We start from the raw sequence: 24,595 nt of genomic DNA on the forward strand, positions 1-24,595 counted from the left end.
ATGATACTTAATCACCTCTCACTGTTTTGCTTAGGACCTTGCACCTCTTTTGATGTCTCCATTAATCTGGACAATGTCAGAGTTGGTATTTGCTGTTTTGTGTGCCTGGTTTTCCCCAGAGAGGGAATCAGCACATCGACACCAATTCATCATCCTCTGCCCACGTCTCAGGGCCACCCTAAGCCTGCATAGCATGAAATGAGAACTCCCTTTCAGACAAATATAGTCTAACCAGTATTTCTTTCACCGGAATTATCCTGTAACAGGCTTGGTAAAAATGACCTAGGAAGTGACACACTAACATCCCTGCAAGGTTAAGGAGGAGTTGTCCCCAGTTCCCTAACTCAGACTAACGGTGCAGCCAAAATATATTGTTGGTGAGACTATAACTTGGTGTAGTCATTTTGGAAAACTTTTTGGCAGTTTCTTTAAAGTCAGACATAAATTTACCATGCAACTGAGCAATTCCACTGCTAGGAATCTAACCAAAAGAAATGAAAACATATTTCCATTCAAAGAATTATAGATGAATATTAATGGTAGCATTATTTACAATAGCCTCAAACTGGAAACACCTCAGTGTCCATCAACCAGTATGAGGATAAACAAAATGCAGTATTCTGATTAAACAGACACTATGTAGCTAGGAAAAAAGAATAAAAAATTTATACCTACAACTATAAGGATGAACCCCTAAAACATGAGCTACGTAAAAAAAAATGTAAGAAAGAATATGTATTGTATGATTCCTTTTATATAAAATGTTCAGAATGGAAAAATCTAAAGCCAGATGATTAATAGTTGTCTGGGTCCACAGGTGAGAACAGGGAGAGTGAATTCTAAAAATGAGTTGTGAGATGATTGCATAATCTTGTAAATGTACTAAAATTCATTGACTTACATACTTTAAACTGGTAAATTTTATGGAATATAAATTATACTTGAATAAATCTGTTAAGAAAGAAAGATATTAGTAGGTATTTATAAATTCTTACCAACAATTACTTGGTGAATTTGCCTTGGTGTCAAAATTAAGCTGCAGTCACGTATTTCATGAGGCGTGGATGGTTTTGATTTAAGTTTTTTGAGAACCTGTGGAAAATCAAATGACTCCAAAATTAACTGTTAATATTAGCAAATGGTAATTTAAGAGTTCTCATGGAATAATAAAATGTAAATTATAGCACATGCCTTTCTTTCTAGAGCATTTGTTTCCCTGGATTCCATATTTCTGGTACACAGCAGTTGGTAAGGTTCAGGCTCATAATCTGTTGGAGATGGGTCCTCTTCTATTTCCGAATCTGAGAGTGAGGGTGACTTTAGACCTGACTTTGGGTCTGATCTTATATCTTTATCATCATCAAATGAATCCCCATCTTTCCTGTTGATATCATAATAATAATAAATTAAGGCCATGTCCTTTGAAAAATACATCTGTAAACCCAAATATTCCCCACATTGCATGTGCTGTTGCTGCTCCACTCAGATCTACTTAAAGCAGAATGATGCACTAATCTGCAAAAAAAATTGCCCTCTGCCAAGGAGACTCCACTCTCAAATAGTTCCCCAAAGAAGTTAGGCTCACCCCACCACACCCTGGAACAGCTCGCAGCCAATGACTGCTAAGGAGCAGAAAAGGCAAGTCCCTTTGGCTCAAGGCAGGACTAACTATGTATTATAATTTATGCTTAAGAGACCCTAGGTATCAGTTGCCTCCCTTGCCCTATCCTGCCTCTCTCACTCTGTACAGGTTTCTCCTAAAGGAACACTCTCCAAACATCACACGTGCTGGCAGCCCTGTCTTAGGATCTGATGCTGGGGAAACCCACCTAAGACATTCCCAAATTGAAGGCAAGAAAAAAATAAGTCATTGCAGTTAAAGTAATTTAAGGTTTTACTATTTTCATGTATGAAAAAGTCATTGAAATCATTAAAAAGAAACTAAACAGTGAAGGAAAAAAAATCTGGTTCTATAGGCATCATGATCTCTTTCCTATTGCTTGAGGAAGTGAACTTTACCTTTCTCCTTGTTTCTGCAGGCGCTTATTTCTTAAGCGATCGATGTATTTTTTATAATAGCCCTCATTTGCTTTCTTTCGTAAGATTTCAGAATTAGTATATGCATATTCAGGATCCACATAGCTCAGTTTTGGTCTCATTGTGGAAATTGCCCTACAATATGAATAAGCCATGTTAATATTTACATATATGCATTTATCCAATTAGTATTTATTGAGTGCCAACTATGCCAGGGATTGGGCATAGCATGGTGCCCAGGACAGATTCTAGTCCTGTCCCTCATATTCTATTATATATCAAGACATTATTACACAGAGAACTAGAATAATATCTACTTTCCTTCTTAACTAATCAGAGAGAATGCCTAATGTCAGGGAAATGTGATGGTCCCTACCCTGAACCCAAATTGTGTAAACGATTTGTGTCTAAATCTTATTAGTGTTACATTTCATCTTTACTAACTGGGTTCATGATCTTTTTTTCACCCATCATATCTTTTCCATTAAAAAAAGTACATTTATGCACACCTCACCTTGATCCACCTTGATCCTCAGCAAATTTTACTAATCACAAGAGTCTCACCCTCAATATTTAAGTCATTAAGTATGTACTTATTACAACAGTCTACCTTTATCCACAGTTTCACTTTTCACAGTTTCAGTTAACCACGGTCTGAAAATATGAAATGAAAAATTCTACACATAAACAATTCATAAGTTTTAAATTTTGGGACATTCTGAGTAATGCGATGAAACCTAACACCTTCCCACTTCATGGCGCCCTGGAAGTGAACCATCCATTGGTCCAGTGTATCCATGCTGACTCTACTCCCCACCTGTCACAGTATAAATTCCTTGGTTATCAGATTGGTTAAGAGAGAAAGGGAGATGGGGGGGTGTTGTGGAGAGGAGAGAGGGAAGGAACATTCATATAATTACAGTACATTGTTACAGTATATTGTTATAATTATTCTATTTTATTATTAGTTATAGCTGTTAATCTCTTACTGTGTTTTTATAAATTAAACTCTACCATTGGTATGTATGTATGTATGTATGTATGTATAGGAAAAAGTATAGCATATATAGAGTTTAGTATTATCTGCAGTCTCAGGCATCCACTAGGCAGGTCTTAGAATGTATGTCCCATGGATGTGGGGGAACTACTATAGTTATACAGCCAAATGAAATTTAATCTAACATTTCTCCCTGTTTTCAACAATGCCTCAATGGTTACAGTGAGACAGCTTTAAAGTCTGTAAGAGAATAAGGTATTAAGAGAGAAACAAATGCTTTGTTATTCAAAGACAGTTGTTTTTTTTGTGTGTGTTTTGACCCTTAATAGTGTGAAGTTTATTGTGCCATCTTCCTGGAAGCCTCAAAAAAGAATCTTTTATACTTAAATTTTAGTTGATATTTAAATTTCCCCTTAGGCTCTGTTAACCTTAGCCACCTTTAGAACCAAGAAATAATTCCTTTCTGTGAAGTTCCTATGTCTGTAACAAGAAGAAAAAGAGGGACTTAAAAAGGAGAACAATAGTCCCCCCTTATCCACAGGGGATTCACTATTGTAGTAAATGCCTGAAGTGACAAAAGCTGTCTATTAACTAAGTGCTTATCAGCTCCTTAAAAACTGAACTTCAACAAATACCTCTGTAGCTTTAAGTAGGTAATTTTTTTTAATGTTCAAAGTACAGGGGAGGAAAATTACTATGTAAATAAAATATTTTAACTCATTTATTTATTAAAAATACTTACCAAGTGCCCCTATATACCTGACACTGTTCTAAGCACAGAACATACTGCAGTAAACAAAAACTGGACAAAAATTGCTACTGTATTTTCTTCTGAAAATTTGGAAAGGTAAAAATGCATTAAAAATAAAATTATAATAATCTTTACCAACAATTTAATATACTGCAAAATGCCACTACTTAAATTACTAATTGCTAGCCAGAAAAAAAAATGACTAAATTTTGTATTTCTATGAGTATGGAAAAGAATGAATTGAAAAAAATAATTATGGCCATGGAATAAATAGGAAATACTTAGGCATCTTCAAAGAAATTGTGGCATTTTTAGATAATCAACTTAATATTGATTTAGACAGAAATAAAATGTTAATATTAAATTCACATATTATATCTCTACATAGGTATACTTAAGCACAGGAAAGAATTATAAAGGACACACTAAAACATTGTTTGCAGCTGCCTCTGCAGGGTGGGTTGGAGTACAATGAGTCAGGTGTAGGCAGGGGTTTTCCTTTTTTAATTCTATATATTTATTTAAAATGGAATCTGAGTAATTTTTATGCATCTGTGTTTTATGGTACTTGCCAAATAAAAAAGAGAGACAGAAAGCCTGTTCTGGTTGAAACTATAAAACAATATGGTAAAATAGATTATATAAAACCCCAGAATTTTCTGATTGTGAAAAATAAAGCAATTATGGCCTAAAAATCAAATGGAATTGCTGTAAAATTAAGCGAGCTTAATGCCTCACCAAAGGTCAAGAGACAAGTAGAGAAGGCCCAGGGAGGAACATTGTCCACCAATAGCACATAAACAGACAGAAAAGAAACCCATTTCAGTCTCAAACATCTAAAAACCATTCCTAATCTAGTGGCCCAGGTAAAGATGTCAGGATGCCTGGGTTTCTTCTCCCTAAGTATTGATAAAGAAGTGACTTATTTGAGATTTGAATAAATGTAAATTGAGGTTTAACATCACATATAATCCTAATTAGAGAAATTTTAGTTCAATTTGGGAAAGATTATTGGAAACCTGACTTTGAGGGAATGGAACAAAGAGATGATGATGATGATGATAACGACTGCTTTTACAGGATTTTAAATGTTTCTTTTTAATATTAGATAAATTCAAGCTTTCAGACAAACTCAATGAATGTAACTATGTGAGGACTTGCCACATTTCCTAAAATGATTATTTCTATTACTATTGTATAATTGTCAACAGCATATTGTAAACAATCTGGTATAGCTTTCACTTGCTAGTAAGTATAGAGCAGAGGTGATGAAAGATTAGATAAAGCACATACAGTAGCATTCCACAACCATATCTAATGTAAAAAAAGAGAAATAATAAATATTATTACTATCATCATATTATTACCATTATTAGTTTGTGACATCAGTACACAGTAAGACCTGTTTATATTATGCTGATCATTGACTCAAAATTTCAGGTCTTTTATATAGCATGTTACCTGAACTGTTTATCCTGCTCTCCGGGCCTGACACTTGCAGCTTGCTCAGTGGGAAAGGGTATCTGCACCACCTTCATGGACTCTGTACTCAAGCGATCACTTTGAATGGATGTCTTGACCAATGGGAGCATCGCAAGAGGTGCACATTCCTTGCTTTTTGCCAAATCTTTGTCCATAGTCTGTTCTGTAGAATTACTGGTCGAAGGGGGTATGCCTTTTATAGAATTAGATATTAAGTTTAAATGGTTTTTTTTTAATTTCAGTTTTCCAAATTACATCCATGAGTTAATTAATACACTACACCATTGGTTCTAAACTAAAGCTAAATCCCTAAATAAATAAACACATTCAGAAAATATAAATCATTCATTTAATAAATGGACCTACAGAAAACAATATAGCAAAATAATAAATGCATAAAAAATAAACATAGTAACTTGAAGGATTGGGTTGGCCTGTATGAAACGAATTTATACAGATTAAAGAGAGTTGAGTATCAGCAATTCCATATGGTTCAATTTATAAAAGATAACTGAGGATTAGATGAAACAACAGCCCCGACTGGTGTGGCTCAGTTGGTTGGGCATCATCCTACACAGGGAAAGATCACAGGTTCCATCCCTGGTCAGGGCACATGCCTGAGTTGCAGGTTCAGTCCCAGGTCAGGGAATGTGAGGGAGACAACCGATCAATGTTTCTCCCTCACACTGATGTTTTTTTCCCCTCTCTTTCTCCCTCCATTTCCTTCTCTCTAAAAATAAATAAATAAAATCTTATTAAAAACGAAGAAACAGTCGCAACAAAAATATCCATGAAATGGTCAAAACCAGTTTATATTATATAATCAAACAAAGAAGTAGAATAATACAGAAAAAACACTGAAATATTCAGTAGATGTTATAGACCACTAAACCAGTATATTCAAAGTATGATACTCAAAATAGCAACATCAGCATCTACTGGGAACATGTTAGAGATGCCAATCCTTGGGCTCTAATAATGACCTACTTCACAATCAATGCTAGGATGTAGACCAGAGATATCTATTTTAACAGACCTTTCAGGTAATTTTAAGGCATTCAGAAGGTAAGAACCACCAGATTAGACCACATTTGAGATATATATAGGTGAGTAATTAGCATATTAAGATAATCCTGTATTAACATTAAAAAAAAGGTAAGGGCTCTATACAATAGCTTACCACGATTAATTTTCATCGCCACATGCTTGGTGGAAGCTGTGCAAGTACTCTTGAATATTAAATATATTTGATGAAAAGGCTTTAGTGATAAAGAATGACAACTTTTATCTGCCACTGGGCCAATAAACTCTATGAACTGCTTCACTTTAAAGACTCCATACTGATGTGGAACGAATGAACATGTCACTTTCTAAAAAAAAAAAAGAGAGAGAGAGAGAGAAAGAAAAGTAACTAGCTGCTATAGGCTCAATGTTTGTGAAACCCCAAAACTCATATGTTTAAACCTAATGTCCAGTGTGATAGAATTGGAAGATGAGGTCTTTGGGATGTGATAGGTCAGGAGAACTGAGCTTTCTTGAGTGAAATTAGTGGTCTTACAAAAGAGGCCCCACGGGGCTCGCTAGCACCTCCCACCATGTGAGGATATGTGGTCTACAGCCAGGAAGAGAGCCCTTACCTGACCACACTGGCACCCTGATCTGGGACTTTCAGCCTCCAGAACTGTGAGAAATACCTGTGTTGTTTGTGAACTACACAGTATAAGATATTTTGTTACAACATCCCAAATGGCTTAACAAAACAATATTGTACTGGTAGAAAAAATAGAAAACAATGTTTATAAATTTTTAAGGAGACCTAGTTCATCATGATGATATTAAAGTGCTTTAGGAATATCATATACGGTATTGAAAAACCTTTATGATACATATTATTGGAAAATTATTTAAGAAAATTAAATACAATGGTACTTAAGCACTTCCAGAATAGCAGATTACAGATCTCCAGAAATCTTTTCCTCTACCAATAGAAAAAGACCACTAAAATAAATGTCAAAATCAAATTTTCAAAAATCAGTATTTGAAAATTACCCAAAACTTTGCAAAAATTCAAGGAGCATATATTTAAGAAAAATAGTAAATGGTTTTGCAGTATTTTTACTTACTGCAATCCTTCTATTCCCAGTTTTGTGCTCTTCTTGAAAAACAATAGCCTTGCAACTATAGTAGCTGTGAAAACTATTAGCCTAGCAGCCACTGAGGGAGAATAACTGGTTTGGGCCTCTCCAACAAGCCATCCCCAGAGAAATGTCCCTATTTGTCCTATCTGGAAGCTAGCTGATAAGTCTATTATGAGGGTGCCTTTAATTGACCTGACTCAGAGCTCATTCTGTGTGAACAACTTTCTCCCCAAAGTTTTGCCCTCCAACTGCAAAAAAATCAGGGGTAATTGTTGAACATCACAGCATTACCATTTAAGGCTAATAAGAGGCTAAACAGACAAAGGAAGGAAGGAAAGAAGGAAGGGAGGGAGGGAGAGAGGGAAAAGAGAAAAAAGAAGAGGGAGAAAAGCATAAAATGAATTATTCACAGGATATTTGAAAAGCTTTGACATATTTTGGGGAATCTCACTGCAACACATATGTGCAGAACCATGTGCCTGCCCTGGAAATTTTGAAAAGGCTCTAATTTCTCACCTCTAGTTGACTTTGAAACCCAGTACAAGGAGGAACTGAAGGCCAGCAGGAGGGAGGAACTAAGTGACAAAAGAGTGAAGACGTTCCCCACCCAACACACTTAGATGCTCTTGGCAAAGGCTATGCCATTTATTGATACAAAGACTGTAAGAGAATCTCTGCTCAGTCATAAACTAACCTCTAAATCAACTCAGCATTACCTGATTGGCTGTACACAGCAAAGAAAACAACCTTTACAGAAGTAGCCAAGAAAGTCACTAAACAAACAAAACAACAAAAAAACTCCTCCAGGACAGTAAATCCTGGGGGCTGATTTCCAGAGTTGCCAAATTATATCATTTACAATGCTTACATTTCAACAAAAATATAAGACACCCAGAGAAATAGGAAAGTATGGCTAACAGGAAAGATGTAATAAATAGAAACTCTGTCTGAGGAAACCCAAACCTTGGACTTAGTGACAAAGAGGGTAAGTCGCCTATTATAAATACATTTAAAGGACTATATGAAAACATTTCTAAAAAATTCAAAGAAGACACCAAAGGAAAGACAGTAAAAATAAAAATAAACAAGTAGGGACTATATCAAACTAAAAAGTTTCTACATAGCAAAAGAAACCATCAACAACAACAAAGAAGGCAACCTATTGAATGGGAGAAAGTAATGGCAAATCATATATCTGATAAGGGGCCAATATGCAAAATAAATAAAGACTGCACACAGCTCATTTGTAAAGAAAGACTACAATTTAAAAAATAGACAGAATATCTAAATAGACAATTTTCCAAAGAAGACACATAGATGGTCAACAGATACATGAATTGGTACTCATCACTAATCATCAGGGAAATACAAACCAAAAACACAGTGAGGTATCACCTCACACCTATTACAATGGCTGTCATCAAAAACACTGGTAATAACAAGTGTTGGCAAGGATGTACAGAAAAAGGAACCCTTCTGCACTGTTGGTGGGAATGTAAATTGGTGCATTCACTATGAAAAACAGTTGGGATGTTTCTCAAAAAAATTAAAATATAACTACCATATGATACAACAATTCCAATTCTGGGTATTTATCTGAAGAAAATAAACATACTAATTTGAGAAGATATATGCACCTGCACGTTCACTGCACCATTATTTGTAATTGCCAACACATGAAAACAACGTAAAGTGTCCACCAACATGGATTAAAAAACATGGAATATTATTCAGCTGTAAAAAGAAGGAAATCTTGCCATTTGTGACAACATGCATGGACTTTGATGGCATTATTCTAAGTGAAATAAGTCAGAGAATAATAGATAGACTATGATTTCATTTATATGTGGAATCTTTAAACAAAATGAGTTCATAGATACAGAGAACAGGTTACTGGTGGTTTGCCAGAGACAGGGGGTGGAGGGTGAAGGACAGTGGGCAGAATGGGTGAAAAAGTTCCAAAGGTACAAATTTGCAGTTATAAAAAATATAAGTCATGGGGATGTAATGTGCAATATGATGACTATAGTTAGTAATACTGTATGGCATATTGGAAAGTTGCTAAAAATGTCAATTTTGAAAGCTATCATCACAAGAAAATTTTCCCTACGTAACAGCCTCTGAAGAACTGGGGAAGGAAGAGAGGGATAGGGGGACATGTAAAAGGCTCAGAAACTTACCTCTTCAGCAAGTATTCAGTCCATTTTCCCCATATCACCTCCCTTCACAGGAGGGAAAGGCCTGGGCCCCTCAAAGGCAAAAGTGCCACAAACTCTCACTCCTGCCTTGGCTTAGCTGGCACTGGGGCTGGCATTTGGGCTACAGTCTCTACTCATGACACTGGACCTTCACTTCTACCACATGTGCTTACCCCAGCTTGGCCAATCTTCAGTCTGGCAGTGGGACGCAAAGAACCGTGCACTCCCCTTGCCCCGTCAGTCTCTGGGATCAGGATGAGTGCCTGACTCCGCCTCCTATTCACCTTTTGCTGCTGTTGGCAGCTGCTGGCCCAGGGGCATCCGGTGGCTCAGACCAAGCCTGCACCCACTTATGCAGAGTGCCAAGACTCCGTTGTGGATATTTAAGCTTAGGGGCCAACCTCTTAGACACTAGATAAATAAATACTCTCAGAAAAAAAAAAAAACTTTTAAAAGCTGTAGCTATTTTTTGCACTTCTTTACATTTTTTATAGTGTCAAATGCTTTTCTGGGCACATAAAAAGCACTTAACAAATAATTATGGATACTGTGTAAGTGCCAATACAAAAGTATTCATAACTAGGCCACAGAAGAGCTAGGATTTAGAAACACTGGTACAACAAATGTAGTTTTTAATCCCCTGCAAGGCATTTTAGCAAACCCTAAAATATTTACAGTGTGTGAAGGCACAGAAAAATTATCTTACCTGCATACATGTTTCACCAAGCTTGCCCCTTTCAGGGTCAATTCTAAAATTCGCAATTTTTTTAAAGTGGTATATCACAGGAAGAAATTTGCTGCGGTTTTCCATAGTAAATGCAACCTCTGACCGTTCACCCATGGAACAAGGTGCAAAATTAAGAATTTTTCCTAAATCAAACTTTAATACAACAGGAACTCCTGAGCCTGTTAGCGCCAATTCCAATTTCTCAAACCGATCATCTGTTTAAAAAAAAGTAGCTTTTTAACATAAAAAGGGTTTTGGGAATCCAAGATATATTTCCTTAGTCCAAACCATGTCATCTGAAAGACTCGATGAGCTCTCGGTAGCTCATTGGATCTTTCATTCAACAAAAACATTGCACGCTTTCTCAGGGCCAAGTACTCTTCTACGTCTTGAGGGTAACAGCAGTGAGTAAAATAGACAACATTCCTGTTCTCATGGACTTTACATTCGAGTGAGGTGACATTGGTAATAAAATAAATAAGTAAATGTATGGCATTTCAGAGACGGTAAGTTCTATGGGGAAAGGTAACGCAGGGTGAAGGGGAGCAGGATATGTCACCCCTAAGTAAGCCTCTTTGGCATAAAGGTCATTATTTTAGAAAGAGCAGATACAGGAAAAGCTCTGAAACTTGCAAGTTGACCTTTTGAAAAGGACATTTACATTTAAAAGGGAAATATCCCTTTGTCTCCCTCTCTGAATCCGGAAGGAACTCTCATCAATGGAGATAGCAGAGGCTTAAATGTTCATAACCTTACCCTCCTTTACTGGGCTCTGCCACAGAAGCTCTCATAATGGCTCCTCACCCCCAACAACTTCTTTAGTCTTCAGCTAGAGATGGTATTTAAGGTGGTGGCTTGGACATTTCGAACAGTTACTCAGTTTGCCTGGATATCCCCCATGTATGCTGGAAATACACGTTATTAAACTTCTGTTTGTCTTTCCCCTGTGATCTGTCTTTGATTATAAGGGGTATCAACCAAGAACTTAGAAGAGTAGATGGAAAATTATTTTTCCTCCCCTATAATGGTAAGACAGAGCACATCATCTTGGGGCTACTCTTTATATGGGGAAGTCCAAAACGGTGCCTCTGATGGGGAGATATTTGAGCAAAATTATAAAGGGACTCCTGAAGAAAAGCTAGTAAAAGCGTATTCCAAATAGAACAGCAAAGGCAAGGACTGTAAGTTAGGCATTTGGTTGGCACATTCCAAAAATCTGAAGGAACAAAATATGTCTGGATAACAGTAGTAGAAGGATGGTGAGAAATGGTCGATTTAAGATATATTTCTGAGGGTAAAGTTAATAAAATTTGCTGATGGATTGCATGTAGAATAGGAAATAAAACACACAATCAGCCCTGGCTAGTGTGGCTCAGTAGATTGAGTGCCAGCCTGCAAACCAAAGGGATACCACTTTGATTCCCAGTCAGAGCACATGCCTGGGTTGTGGGCCAGGTCCCCAGTGGGGGGCACTAAAGAGGCAACCACACATTGATGTTTCTCTCCCTCTCTTTCTTCCTACCTTCCCTTTTCTCTAAAAATAAATAAATAAATCTTTTTAAAAATGCACGGTGCTTTAAAAAAAAAAACACATAATCAATGATGATGCTAAGGTTTCTGGCCTGAGTAACTGAAGTGAAGGAACTGCCACTTCTTGACACAGGAAAGAATGCAGAAGGGACAGCTTCTGGAGAAGCCGTGAGTTCTTGTTTTGGACATGTTAATTCTGAGATACCTAGTAGACACCCAAATGAAAATGTCTACTAGGTCACTTAATATATTTACAAGTTTAGAGCTAAGATGAAGGACGAAATATTGAAGGTTTGAGGTGAAAATGGAAGGTATGTGACATCCTCACATATTGTGAGGATGTGAATAAATGCAGGAATGCAGCAGAGATGGCAAACAGTTTAAACAAACCTCTTGGGGTTAGTGGTTATAGATTAAAAAGTAAAACCTCACACGATGATTTTGTATCACAATTAGCTTCCCAGGTGCAGACACAGAGTAGACTGAGATTAGAGATTTTCCACTCAGTCATTCAGGAGATGGGTCAAGATATTTAAGTGTACATGGGAAAAGGTGACTAAAATAATGAACAGCTGGGATATAAACTGGGTAATAAGAGAAACATTAACTTTTGGAGATACTAGAAAGAAGATAGGACCTATGAATTGTATATTCTAATTGGGAGAAAGAACAATTTTGCAGAGAGAGCAATGTAACTACAATAAAAAAAAGTTTGTATTTCTGCACTGATGCTCTTACTAGCCAATCCTAGACTCTAAATTAGCGTCTCCATGTCTAGCCACTCAAAACTAGATTGAGTTGCCATGGCTGGTATAGCTCAGTGGACTGAGCGCTGGACTGTGAACCAGTGTCGCTGGTTTGATTCCCACTCAGGGCACATGCCTGGGTTGCAGGCCAGGTCCCCAATAGGGGGCACTCGACAGGCAACCACACATTGATGTTTCTTTCCCTCTATTCCCTTCTCTCTAAAAATAAATTCTTTAAAAGAAAAACTAGATTAACTTGCAATCCTTGAACAAATATTCTATCAGACAGAGCTCAGAGCTCAATATCACAAAGCACGAGATAAATAGTTATAGCAGTCAATTCCTGCCCTATGAACACAGTTCAACCCTGCTTAATAATCTACAATGTGGGCCCTGGCTGGAGTAGCTCAGTGGATTGAGCGCAGGCCTGTGAACCAAAGGATCATGGTTCGATTCCCAGTCAGGGCACGTGCCTGGGTTGCAGGCCAGTTCCCTGCAGGCCAGTTCCCAGCAGGGGGCGCACGAGAGGCAACCATACATTGATATTTCTCTCCCTGTCTCTTTCCCTTCCCTTCTAAAGATACATAAATAAAATCTTCTAAAAATCTACAATGTAGGGCAAAAGTAAATTTACAGTTGTTTGTATGCAAAATACAATAATAAATAATAGTACAAGAATAAAATCTGTTTTGCGTATTCACAACTATAAACCTACTTTTGCCCCACCCTGTATGTCACTGTACTGACATGCAAATCTTTGATTCTTGACTTGCCATGACTCATCTTTCTGGATTTGATCCCTCACCTGCCTATATTTTTATTTTCCTTTTGATCTGTCTTGTTAAGCTGACCTCCAAGTCTTGTTCCATTTTTGCTCACTGCGGCCCAACCAGTATTACCCAAGAATGTGAAAAAATGGAATGCATCTCAACATGTAGCCTGCAAAGCATATGCACTTATCAATATCCTATAACAGGATATTGTACCCTATTTACCAGAACACTAGATGCTGTTCTTTGACTATTACTGTATATAGATTCTGAGAGCTAAGGATCTGGTAGAGATGGAATGGGTCATTTTTTTCCCATATCAATCTCTAAGAGACAATCCAGGATTGTAACAGGCTGAAAAACCCCCAAACCCTCACTAATATGGCTGGGGAAAGGGGAAGCAGAGCAAGGCCACTGAAAGTTACTTTGCATATCTAAAGAACTCGGCCAGTGTTTTAGTAATGCTGATACCTGTACCTGCCACACTCAGAGCCAGGATGGACGTGACTCTAACCTGTGATACGGCCAGGAGGTGGTCCCCAGGCTACAGTGCCTACTAGAAAGTAGGAAGGTGGACACAGAGCAATGCCTGCCCATACTAACAATGGCAGTTGAGAAAGGCAGAAGAAACCATAGTAAGGGCAGTAGTAACCCTTGGTAGGAGTAGGAAATAGGGTTATGTAGGAGGAGCAGGGTGAGGATTTAAACTCAAGCATGGGGCAGCCATGAGGTGTTCACTACGCAGTCTGAAAGGATGGAGGACCCTCACCGGCCGACCATGAGGAGGGCGCCATATGGTTTTGGATTAAGAGCAGGAGCCTAGCCCAGCACAGACAACTGGGAGAAGCCAGAATGTTAAAACGGGAATTTGCCTAGCCAAGCTACAGACTTATATTTCTTTACCTGAGAGACAGTACCTCTGACTGGCCTGGTTTGGCAAGGGGAGGCAGGACTCTGTGTTTATGGGTGTTTAGTTTTAAGAGACCTTAGGACTTAAAAACAGAATTCTGCTATTACTCTGAACCTGTATAACTTTTTTTTTTAAAGAAGCCAGATTTTTATTATTTTTTTAAGAGTTATTTATTTATCTTTAGAGGGGAAGGGAAGGAGAGAGGAAGAGAAATATCAATGTATGGTTGCCTCTAGTGCATCCCCTGCAGGGAACTGGCCTGCAGGGAACCTGTCTGCAACCCAGGCATGTGCCCTGACTGGGAATCGAACCGCGATCCTCTGGTTCACAGGCCCGTGCTCAATCCACTGAGCTACACCAGCCAGGGCTGAACCTGTATAACTTTTGAATAAATAGTTTCTTTCCTTTTCATAAGGCTCTGCCATTGGGAGTCACAGTTTCTCTGGCGGTGGGCAATAGAATCCCGTGGCTCTGCTACAGGATTACATGAGAAAACACACCAGATTGGTTTTTTTGTTTGTTTGTTTTTTCACTCCTTAAACTATGATCAGCAATTTTCCACCTTTTTGATCTCATGGTACACATAAACTAATTACTAAAATTCTGCAGCACACCAAAAAATATATCTTTTGCCAAGCTAGCAAAAAAAGATAGGTATAAGTTTTATTCATGCACACTGGCCAGCTCTTGTTGTGTGGGCTGTTGTCATTTTTTTACTTGACAATCTAAAGGAAAAGAGGTCAGTGCCCCTGACTAAATAGTCAGGCATAGCATGTTTTAAGAACTCTTCTGGGACACTGGTTGAAAATTGCTATTCTAGATCATATTTATCTAATGTCATTTTAAAATAATAAAGTCTCCTAAATTATAATCGGAAGATTACTATGTAAATGATTCTGAGGTTGATTTTTTTCCTTTACATACCACAAAAGACAGTTTAAGTTCTCTTGATTACATTTGCATTTTCATTCTATTCAATAATTGTGTATTTTTATTATATTGCTTCTACAAATATTGATGTCCAAACTTTTAAACAATTTAAACGGCTATACATTAGGTGATTATACTCATTTCACACTTACTTCTGATGGTTTTACTGTTGTCATCTCTCAAAAACCCATCCTTACTTCCCACAGTGTCAAATCTCAAAAAGACGACATAGTCTTGCCTGTGTGCGGGATCATCGTCCATTCTGTGATCGCCGGTTAGCCTGTAAAAAATTATGGTTGGTAATATTTACAGCAAAGATAATACACTTTGTTACCTCTCACAAGGGAATATCAACGGAACCCTTAAATCTATGCAAACAGATGAAAGTTCAGGAATAAAAATATGACTGTGATCAATTTTCCAATATTACAGCACAGACATCGAGACTTGCCAAAAGAAGGCCATGAAATGTTAATATCCAAACAAATGAGTTCATGCCAACATTTGCAAGGCAAGGGTTATTTAAAAACACTAAGTCATCAAGGTCCAACACCAATGCCACTTTTTATGTAAAGTCCTCTTTTTTTTTTTGTATGCAGAGCTCATTGCTGGCTAAGCACTCTGGTTGATTCTCTTAAATAGTCCTTCTTACCCCTGGATGTAATTGCAAACCTCTGTTACATAACTGATGCTCCCGTAGACTAAGCACATATTGCTCGCCACACTGTTGTTAGAGGAGAACAGGTAATTTTGGAGAACAGGCAAGGAAAGATGGGAGGAAGAGAAGCAGGACCAAAGACAGAGATGGGTTCCCTCACAGGTCGGCGCACTGGCAGTCTTCACTTGCCTTAACTAGAGGTCAGCTTTTCTAGCAGCGGATACCTCAAATACATACCAAAAGGCTGATGTGAAATATTATATAAGAACGCAAATATAATGTTGAGAACACATGCAACTGCAACTTCAAATCATACTCATATCTATGAGTTTATGCTAGACTCTCAAAGTGACCATGCTGCCATTAAAAAAAAAGGGTTCTTAGAATTTCAAAGATTTTGTACTGAACAGAAGAATCCGACAGATTCACCAAAGAAATTTCCTGTAGGAAGTTATAATGAATAAGGTAAGTACAGATTTTACAAATACAATAATTAGTTGGTGTATTCCTCTCTTTAACCCAACTCAGTTTTCAGCAAACAATTGATATCACCAAGGGACCCTATAGCCATAGAAAGAAGAACATTAACCCTGCAGAACTCTCACAAATAAGGGTTAACATACTTAACAACTAGATGAGTAATCACCACACACTCCAACCTCTCCAGTGCAGCTGAAATTGCTACTACATATTTAAAAACAGCATTTCCAAATACCTTTTCAAACTAAATAACCAAACCAAGGACTCAGAATTGTAAAAAATATCCACTGGCAAAAGTCCTCATAGTCTGTATAAATTACCGCAACCAACTGTGGTTGATCCCAGCAACTGCTATAAGGCTTAAAATTCATGAGACTCAGCCAGCAAGCGCTTTTTCCCTGGTAGAGGCACCGTATCTTCTGCGGAGGCACCTAGAACATCCTGCTGACACTGACTACTTCTGCTGGGACAACAAGGTCTTGGGTACACAGATTGGTTTGGAGCCACAATCCAAAACAACCCCAAACTTCCACTTGCACCATCTCATGCCCCCAAGGTATGGAGAAATTTTTAATTTAAAATGAAGTATTTAGAGCCATATATTTAAATATTGGCAATATTCATTAAGCATGTTAGAAATACTTAGAACTGTAATAAGGAAAAAACCATTTGTCCCTTCTGACAAGTTTTAATATTAAAGTCAATCTAATGAATGCATGGCTAATATATTTTTTATTAATAAGTAACATCTCAGTGGAATTAATTTTTGCTTACTTTGGGCTGAAACAAAATGTAATTTTAATCTTTTTATAAGGCAGTAAAGTCCCTTCATTAGGAAAACAGGAGATAAAAGTGGTAACATCTATGTTCTTTATTTGTCTGAAGTAGGCGAGATTATGTATAGCAACATCTGTTCTTTGTTGAGTATTTGTACCCTGCAATATAAAATCAGAAATAAAAGAGTATTAAGGCAAAAACACAAGGTCAAATGTTTTTAAGAGGTCATAAGCTAATTATAGAAATTCCAGCAACCAGAAGATAGAGAACACATGTGTCTTTAAAGTACCATACATGCATTTGAACAAGGAACATCATAGAATTTTAAAAACTTTTAAGAAACTGATGAGGTCAGAAATCCCCACAATTAGTTGCCAATTTATAAGAAACACTTGTCTGATTTACTTCAGATATATTATTATCAATGTTAGTTTAATTTGCTGAACTTTTTCAGGTGACTCTTGGAGACACATGAAATGAAATCTTAACCATTTGCATGTTAAAACATCTTTAGAATAATGAAACAAACAGCTTGTTGGGAAGATGGATTAGAGAATTAGTTTTCCCATCTTCTCAAACTAAGCCTTCTTGATCAGCAAACCTTTCCTGGCTCTAAAAGATAAAAAGAAAAGAAGAGAAGAGAAGGGAAGGGGAAGGGAGGGGTGTGGGAGAGGGAAGGGGAAAGAGAAAAGGGGAGGGGAGGGAAGAGAAAAGATAAGACCAACTTTCTGTTATTAATAAGTTCAAAACAAGCTGCTTCAAAACATAATACTTGATCTTCTGTTGCACTATTGACTTACCAATTCTTCTCCAACAGAATCATTTTGTATTACAGCCACCCAATTTACAGATTCCGGGCTATTATTGTATAGAAGCGCATGTTCAATCTTCGATGTTCCAAAGTAAATACAGCCAAAGCGTATGCATTCCACCTTTGTATTATCATTTATGTTTAATAGTTCAATAATCTGCTCAACCACATGAACTTTGATATTCAAGAGTACAAATGGACGACCTTGCAATCTCACTCTACAAGATAATGAATATAAATATATATATACATTCACTTAGAATTCTATATACTTCATTTTTGTCCAAAATATTTATATAATAGAACTTTTATAAAAATCACATTATAATTAAAATTCAAAGGCCTAAGAGCAGTTTCTTTCACATTCATGCCAGAGACCATCAGGTCCTCTGTCTGAATCTGCACACACGTATGTGCAACCAGCTCTGGCTAGTGTGGCTCAGTGGATTGATCACTGGCCTGCAAACCAAAAAGTTCCTGGTTCAAATCTCAGTCAGGGAACATGCCTGTGTTGAGGGCTAGGTACCATTTGGGAGTGTGTGAGAGGCAGCTGATCCATGTGTCTTTCACACATTCCTCTTTCTCCTTCACTTCCCCTTTCTCTAAAACTAAATAAATAAAATCTTTTAAAAAATGACATGTGCAAACTAATTTATTATCTCTAGGAGACAACAAAGTTGGGAAACAGTAGCGTGAATTGATCCCAAAGAGAACTTATTGGTATATCCATAGCACCGATTATTTTGTAAATACCAGAGTTACCCCTAATTCTAGAATTCTGAAATTCCTTTTTAACTCATCCTACTCCCCCAAGTCAAACATCCAACAAAATACAAATTGGGAGTATGGTATCATCCCCTTCCTAATGAGGCAATTCCCTACAAAGTAAAGTATCTCAGCAAAATTCCACGCTTTGCTGAAATGAATATATCCCATAAAACTTCATTTCCAACACTAATTTGAATGCCCTGTTGAAACTGGCCCCTGCCCCAAATTTATCCTTCTCTGGCCTAAATGAAGTCCTTTTGAGTCTCACCCCATCAGATACAGCAGACAACTGACCACTCCAAAACCTAAGCCACTTCACTACGTCTCTGCCACCGTGAACATGCTTCACACCATCTCTTGGCATATCCCTCCTTCTTCAGCTTCCGTGACACCGTACTTACCTGGTTTTCCTCTAACTTATTCAGACTCTATGTTCTCATTCTTCTAGGACTTAAATATGTTGTAAACTCCATGACTAATGGTAGTTCTCGCCTACTCTCTCATACTCTATGCTCCTCAAAGTTATTTAAAATACCTCATGCTTCATCGACAATTTATTCACTGACAAACTTCAACCCCATGTACCAAGACCAAAACTTTTTCTGGGACTCGAGATAAGTAAATCTAATAGGCCCCACAGTATTCTGTGAAGCAAATCAGTTCCAACCTTTCAAAACTGGACTCAGATCTTCTCCCACAGACCTGCCCCTTCTCTCACCTTCTCTTTCTACAACCAGTCACTAAATCTAGTCAAATCTACCTCCATAACATACCTCTAACCTGCAGAATTCCCTCCACATTCCCAACTTGTACCTTAGCTGATGCATTTATCATTTTTCTTTTACTTCATTATTATAGATTCTAGTCAGGCAACCCATTCCACATCTGCACTCCCTGATTTGTTTTGCACAATGCTTTTAGCATGACCTTTCTAAAATGCAAACTAACTAAGACACTCCCATTTTAAAACCTTCTTGAGATTCCACAGCCTTCACAATAAAACCTAAGCTCCTATCAGGGCTCACAGCTCTTTCTCAAATAGTTTTTTGTTTTTTGGCTGTGACCTTCAGTAAAAAATATATTTTACATTATAATGACGGAAGCACAGGCATGAACATAAAGTTTTATAAATCAATATTTGCCCTTACTAGGTGAGATGCATTTTGATATTTTCCATTACATTGTTTTAAAATTGGTAGTGCCCCATTTATAGTGATTGCATATCCCACAAATGAACTGAGACACGCAGCATTAAATAACACTGTCCCTATGCAGTGATTTCCTGGACCCTAGGCCTAGTTTTCCTGGTGTGATTTCACATCACTCCTTACCTCCATTTCTTTGCCTCTACATATCTTTTGATCTCCCTGTGTGTAACACTGTCCACTTCCCTCTAGAAGTTCAGTCTTCTACTTACTCTGCCTGAATTCACTCCTCTAACCCACTCCTCTCACCAATGCCCACATACACATGCACACACACACAGCCCAAACCACACCACTGTCTGTGTCTGGCTAATTCCTACTGACCCAGAAGTGTTTGGTTCAACTATCACCTTCTTAGTGGAGCCCTTATTGGATCTATTCCCCTCTACCCACAAAATCCAGACTAGGAGCTCCTGTTATATATACCCATATGCCATCCTCTGGTTCTTTCCATTTTTTAATCCCTCATGCTTAACAAATATTGGAGCCTCAATGAATTAATACTGACCAAAAAAAAAAAAAAAACAAGTACCAAACCCACATTTAAAGATGATAAATATATCTGAAGAGTGAAACAGGAAAACAGGTAAGTATTAAGTACTCTATTAAAAATAAGAACCATAGTACACACTTACCTTGCCACTTCATTTACAACTCCAAGCTGGTCTGCACAGAAATCCACTTTAACAGTCTTTGAGGACTTGGGCTCCACAACACCACTACTCGGAGAAATGACAATTGGTAATGTGCCCCGATAGTCCATGGTAAATATACCTCAGGAGAACAAGAGCAGATGTTTTTATCTGGAGCCTTAAAATATTATTCATACTCTTAGTAGGGGACAGACAAGTATTACACAGTATATGATCCATTGAGGACCAAGAATTACCACTTTGATTGTAAATGCAAGTGCCAGGGTCACCACAGATATGTGAGCATAGTGTTAGAACCCAGCCCTCATGAAGAGCTAAAATATATTGTCTGCTTACTCTTTTCAGATACTTTTGCTAAAAGCTTTCCCTATGGTATTTTTTAATCCTCATAATGACTCCATGACATCAGTTTAATCATTACCTATATTTTAAAATAAGGAAATAGAAGATTAGAAAAAATGATTGACTTGTCCAAAGACACACAATTATTGTGGTAGACCCCAATTCTTCACTTCTCTGTATCCTTACCATCATCCTAACATGGACAAAGTATGTTTTCCTACCGCTTGACTTTGAACTTGATCATGTGATTTGCTTTGGCCAATACCATGTGGCTAGCTAGCAGTGACAACATGCCATCTTGAACCCCAGATGTTCTCTCGCACTTCTAGCATAAAAATGCTTCTCCTGAAGAGCTGCTGTCCCTTTGGCCTGGGCCCCAAAATGAGCAAATAAATATGGAGCACAGCCACCCAGCTGATTCACAGCCCTGCAGTGAGTAACAGAACAGCCCCAGCTGCCGCAGCTTAAAACAGCCACCCACCTGAGCTCAGCTTAGGCCAGTCAAGTTCTAGCCCACAAGCATACATATGAAAATTTTAAAAATAATTGCCCTTTTAAGATACAGAGTCATGGGGTGGTTTCGTTACATAGCAATAGTGGACTACTAATGCTGGTAACTAAGTAATTGAGCTGGAATGTTCACCTGGCTGTTTCTGACCATAGGACTCACACTTACAGCCACTGCCACTTCTCCATGGATGAATTAATACAGTTCACACAGAGAAAAGGCAAAAGGAATGGGTTTCTAGAATCAAATAGCATATGAGAAGGAGCCTACAAAAACTGTTTCTTATGAAAGCAGAAACAGTTCATAATTTATGGTTCTTTGGTGCCTGTATTAGAGCACACAGTCCTTGAGATCAGACACTATATTTTCCATCTCTGTGGTCCTGGTACCCCACCCAGTTCCTGGCACAAAGCTACGCTCAAAATATACCCGACAAATGGAAACAGCCAGTCACAAGTCTCTTAAATATCATTATACAGTATTAACACAAATAAGTATACTGCCAACAGAAACAACTTTGCAAATGCCCAATTCATGCATTTTAAATCACCTTTTATGACATTTTCCAAAATTACTCACTTTACTTAGGCAAATTAAATATTAGCATAATAAAAGTACTGAAAAAATGAAAAGACAAAAAAAACTTAAGTACAGAAATGACCTGATGGAAAAGGCAAATTCACAGTAACAAAATCTGTTAGTCCAATCATTTCAGGAAAGTGCTAATGGCATAATATTTAAGGTTTATTTTCTTTCATAAAAATAAAACAAATACTTATACTATTCTATCCATCCCAAATAAATAAGTATTATTGACTCAGTTCTCCAGAAAAGCAGAACTGCATGAATTCAGTTAAGGCTGAGTCAGTATAATCGTTTCTGTATTGTAACACTTGGACAAAATTTGTCAGGAGCTTAAGTAATGTTTCAAAGATTTATTCAGCAACAAACCAAAAGAATGGGGTTCAGTCTTCTAAATATATGAAAACTGTGGGTACATAAACATTACTGTGCTGTATATAACTTTAATGCCATTAGAAATCATGACATATTTGACTGTTGTATTTACTAATTGCTAGCAGGAACCAGGGCATCATCTTAAGAGTATCCTTGCAGGAAGGACGTTATAGATGAAATTCTGCCCTCAATTTTCATTTCTTTTCAGATATAACACTGGCTAACATATGCATAGTTAACTATAAGGAGATAAGCGGAGACTTCAGAGAAATGATTTAGGCTAGTGTAACTACTAAGCAAGAGAAGATGATGGCCTGTTATGGAGAAGACAAATTACTGACATGATCAGGAAGTCGACAGGTTTGAATAATTGACTAAGGGGGCAGGAAGTGAAAAAAATGGAGGCCTCAAGGAATTTTGCCAAGTTCCTCACTTTCCCAAATACATGGTGGTGACATTTAATGAAAAAGAGAAGAGGACAAGTTTTGGGGAAAAGCTGAAGAGGCTGGCTAAGTTTGAGAAACCTGAAGGAAGTACAAAGTATTGTGTAGACTTCAATGAAGTAACACAAATGGAAGTGACCACCTAGGGAATGCACATTGACTGAGGAAACATGAGGGTCCCTGGCAAATCCTAAGGAACACCCCCATTTAATGTGCCAAAAAATGGACAGCAGTCCCCAAAAGAAAACTGAAGAGGAGGGAGTCAGTAGAAAAGGAATAATTCTAACATCAATAGTGAATATTTATTGAAGATTTAAGACATGTCAGAGGATGCGCTAAGCATTTTATTAATCATCACCACAACTGTAGAGGGCAGACACTATGTGTTTCTCTACAAGTGAGGTGTACAGTGGATATTCAGAAAGTGTAAATCCCTTGCCTAGGGATGCCCGGCTAGTGAATGTTGCAACCAAGATTAGGGACCTGGAAGACCTGATGCCTGGCCATGAGCTATTTATTAGTAACCATGATTTTATATAGGAGAGTGAGAGGTCACAGAAGCCAAAGTGACCAACTGTGTCAAAAGTTGTTAGTAAAGCCCTGACTGGTATGGCTTTAGTGGACTGAGCACTGGCCTGTGACCAAAGGGGTTGCCAGTTCGATTCCCGGTCAGGTCACATGCCTGGGCTGTGGGCCAGGTCCCCAGTAGGGGATGCATGAGAGGCAACCACACATTGATCTTTTTCTTATCCTTCCTTCCTCTCTCTAAAAATGAATTAAAAATGTAAAAAATATGAACAAAGTTGTTAATAAGTCTTGTAAAATAAACACGTATACTTGTCTATTGATGAGACTTAGGAGAGCATATACAGCTGTGGCTGAGATGAAGGGTCTTCTGCACAAACCTGTAAGTGTTTTGAATCAGAGTTGCTCTACCTTTTCTAGAAAAGTAGTTTAGGCACTGGGTGGCAAAATACACATTGTTATCTGGCCTTTATTCCTCTAAAACAACAGGTAAATAGACTGTGGTTTTATAAAATGCTACTGAAAACCAAGAATTACAACCCAAGGCCATTTTTATTGGCTATGTATGCTTTTTTCCCCCCTTAAGCTTCCTTGGGTCTAAGCATACCAAAGATGTACCAGTCTCTACCTGTCTCCAAATGACTAAGTTTTGGAGACTTTCAAAGTGCTTATGTGATTAAATGGGTTACTTCCAAAATCACCTTTCACTGAAAGCTCAATGGTTCTTTACTAAACCACTGAACCAAATCAATTAAACACAGGTTTACTGAATGTCTACTATATGTCTAGCATGGTATTATACATGAAAATTATATTGCGATTCCATGGCATCAATTTCCAAGAAAAGAAATATATGCATGGTGGATAAACAGTGCATGCTTCTGGGTAGTTTGGGAGGATCCTGAGGACCACACATGGGTTGGGTCCAATTTAGCAAATCTCCTGGTTGACAGAGGATGCCCGCCTTTTCTAGACAATGAAGTGGGGAGGTGATGCTGACAATCAGGAAAAGGAGAGTGCACATTAAGAGCAAGATATATTTTGAGCCAAACGACCCAAATAAACCTAAAGGATGATGAGTTCCACAGTAGCTATTCAAACCGAGAAATGGTGTGTAAAGGTCACACTAAGGAGTTTAAAGACTGTTCTACATCATAACACTGTAGTAGGAAAATGTCTACTGAAATGTTGAAGAATACTGAGGGTAAGAGATTTATAAATGACTGCAATTCAAGGCAAGCTGAAATAACAA

General features: G+C 37.7%; 1 protein-coding gene across 1 annotated transcript in view; it reads right to left on the reverse strand.

Annotated features, from left to right (window-relative positions):
- The window catches only part of CFAP47 (cilia and flagella associated protein 47), a 338,472-nt gene that overhangs the window by 303,988 nt on the left and 9,889 nt on the right, over positions 1-24,595 (reverse strand). Inside the window, 10 exon segments of the mRNA XM_053655801.1 lie at positions 996-1,092; positions 1,192-1,361; positions 1,982-2,172; positions 5,247-5,460; positions 6,448-6,637; positions 10,310-10,545; positions 15,369-15,496; positions 17,129-17,289; positions 17,932-18,160; positions 20,551-20,689. Of these exon segments, the coding sequence (XP_053511776.1) occupies positions 996-1,092; positions 1,192-1,361; positions 1,982-2,172; positions 5,247-5,460; positions 6,448-6,637; positions 10,310-10,545; positions 15,369-15,496; positions 17,129-17,289; positions 17,932-18,160; positions 20,551-20,689 (1,755 nt within the window).

The sequence above is a fragment of the Artibeus jamaicensis genome, unplaced genomic scaffold (assembly GCF_021234435.1).
Source record: "Artibeus jamaicensis isolate MK-2021 breed Jamaican fruit bat unplaced genomic scaffold, CSHL_Jam_final scaffold_1283, whole genome shotgun sequence".
Classification (NCBI taxonomy): Eukaryota; Metazoa; Chordata; class Mammalia; order Chiroptera; family Phyllostomidae; genus Artibeus; species Artibeus jamaicensis.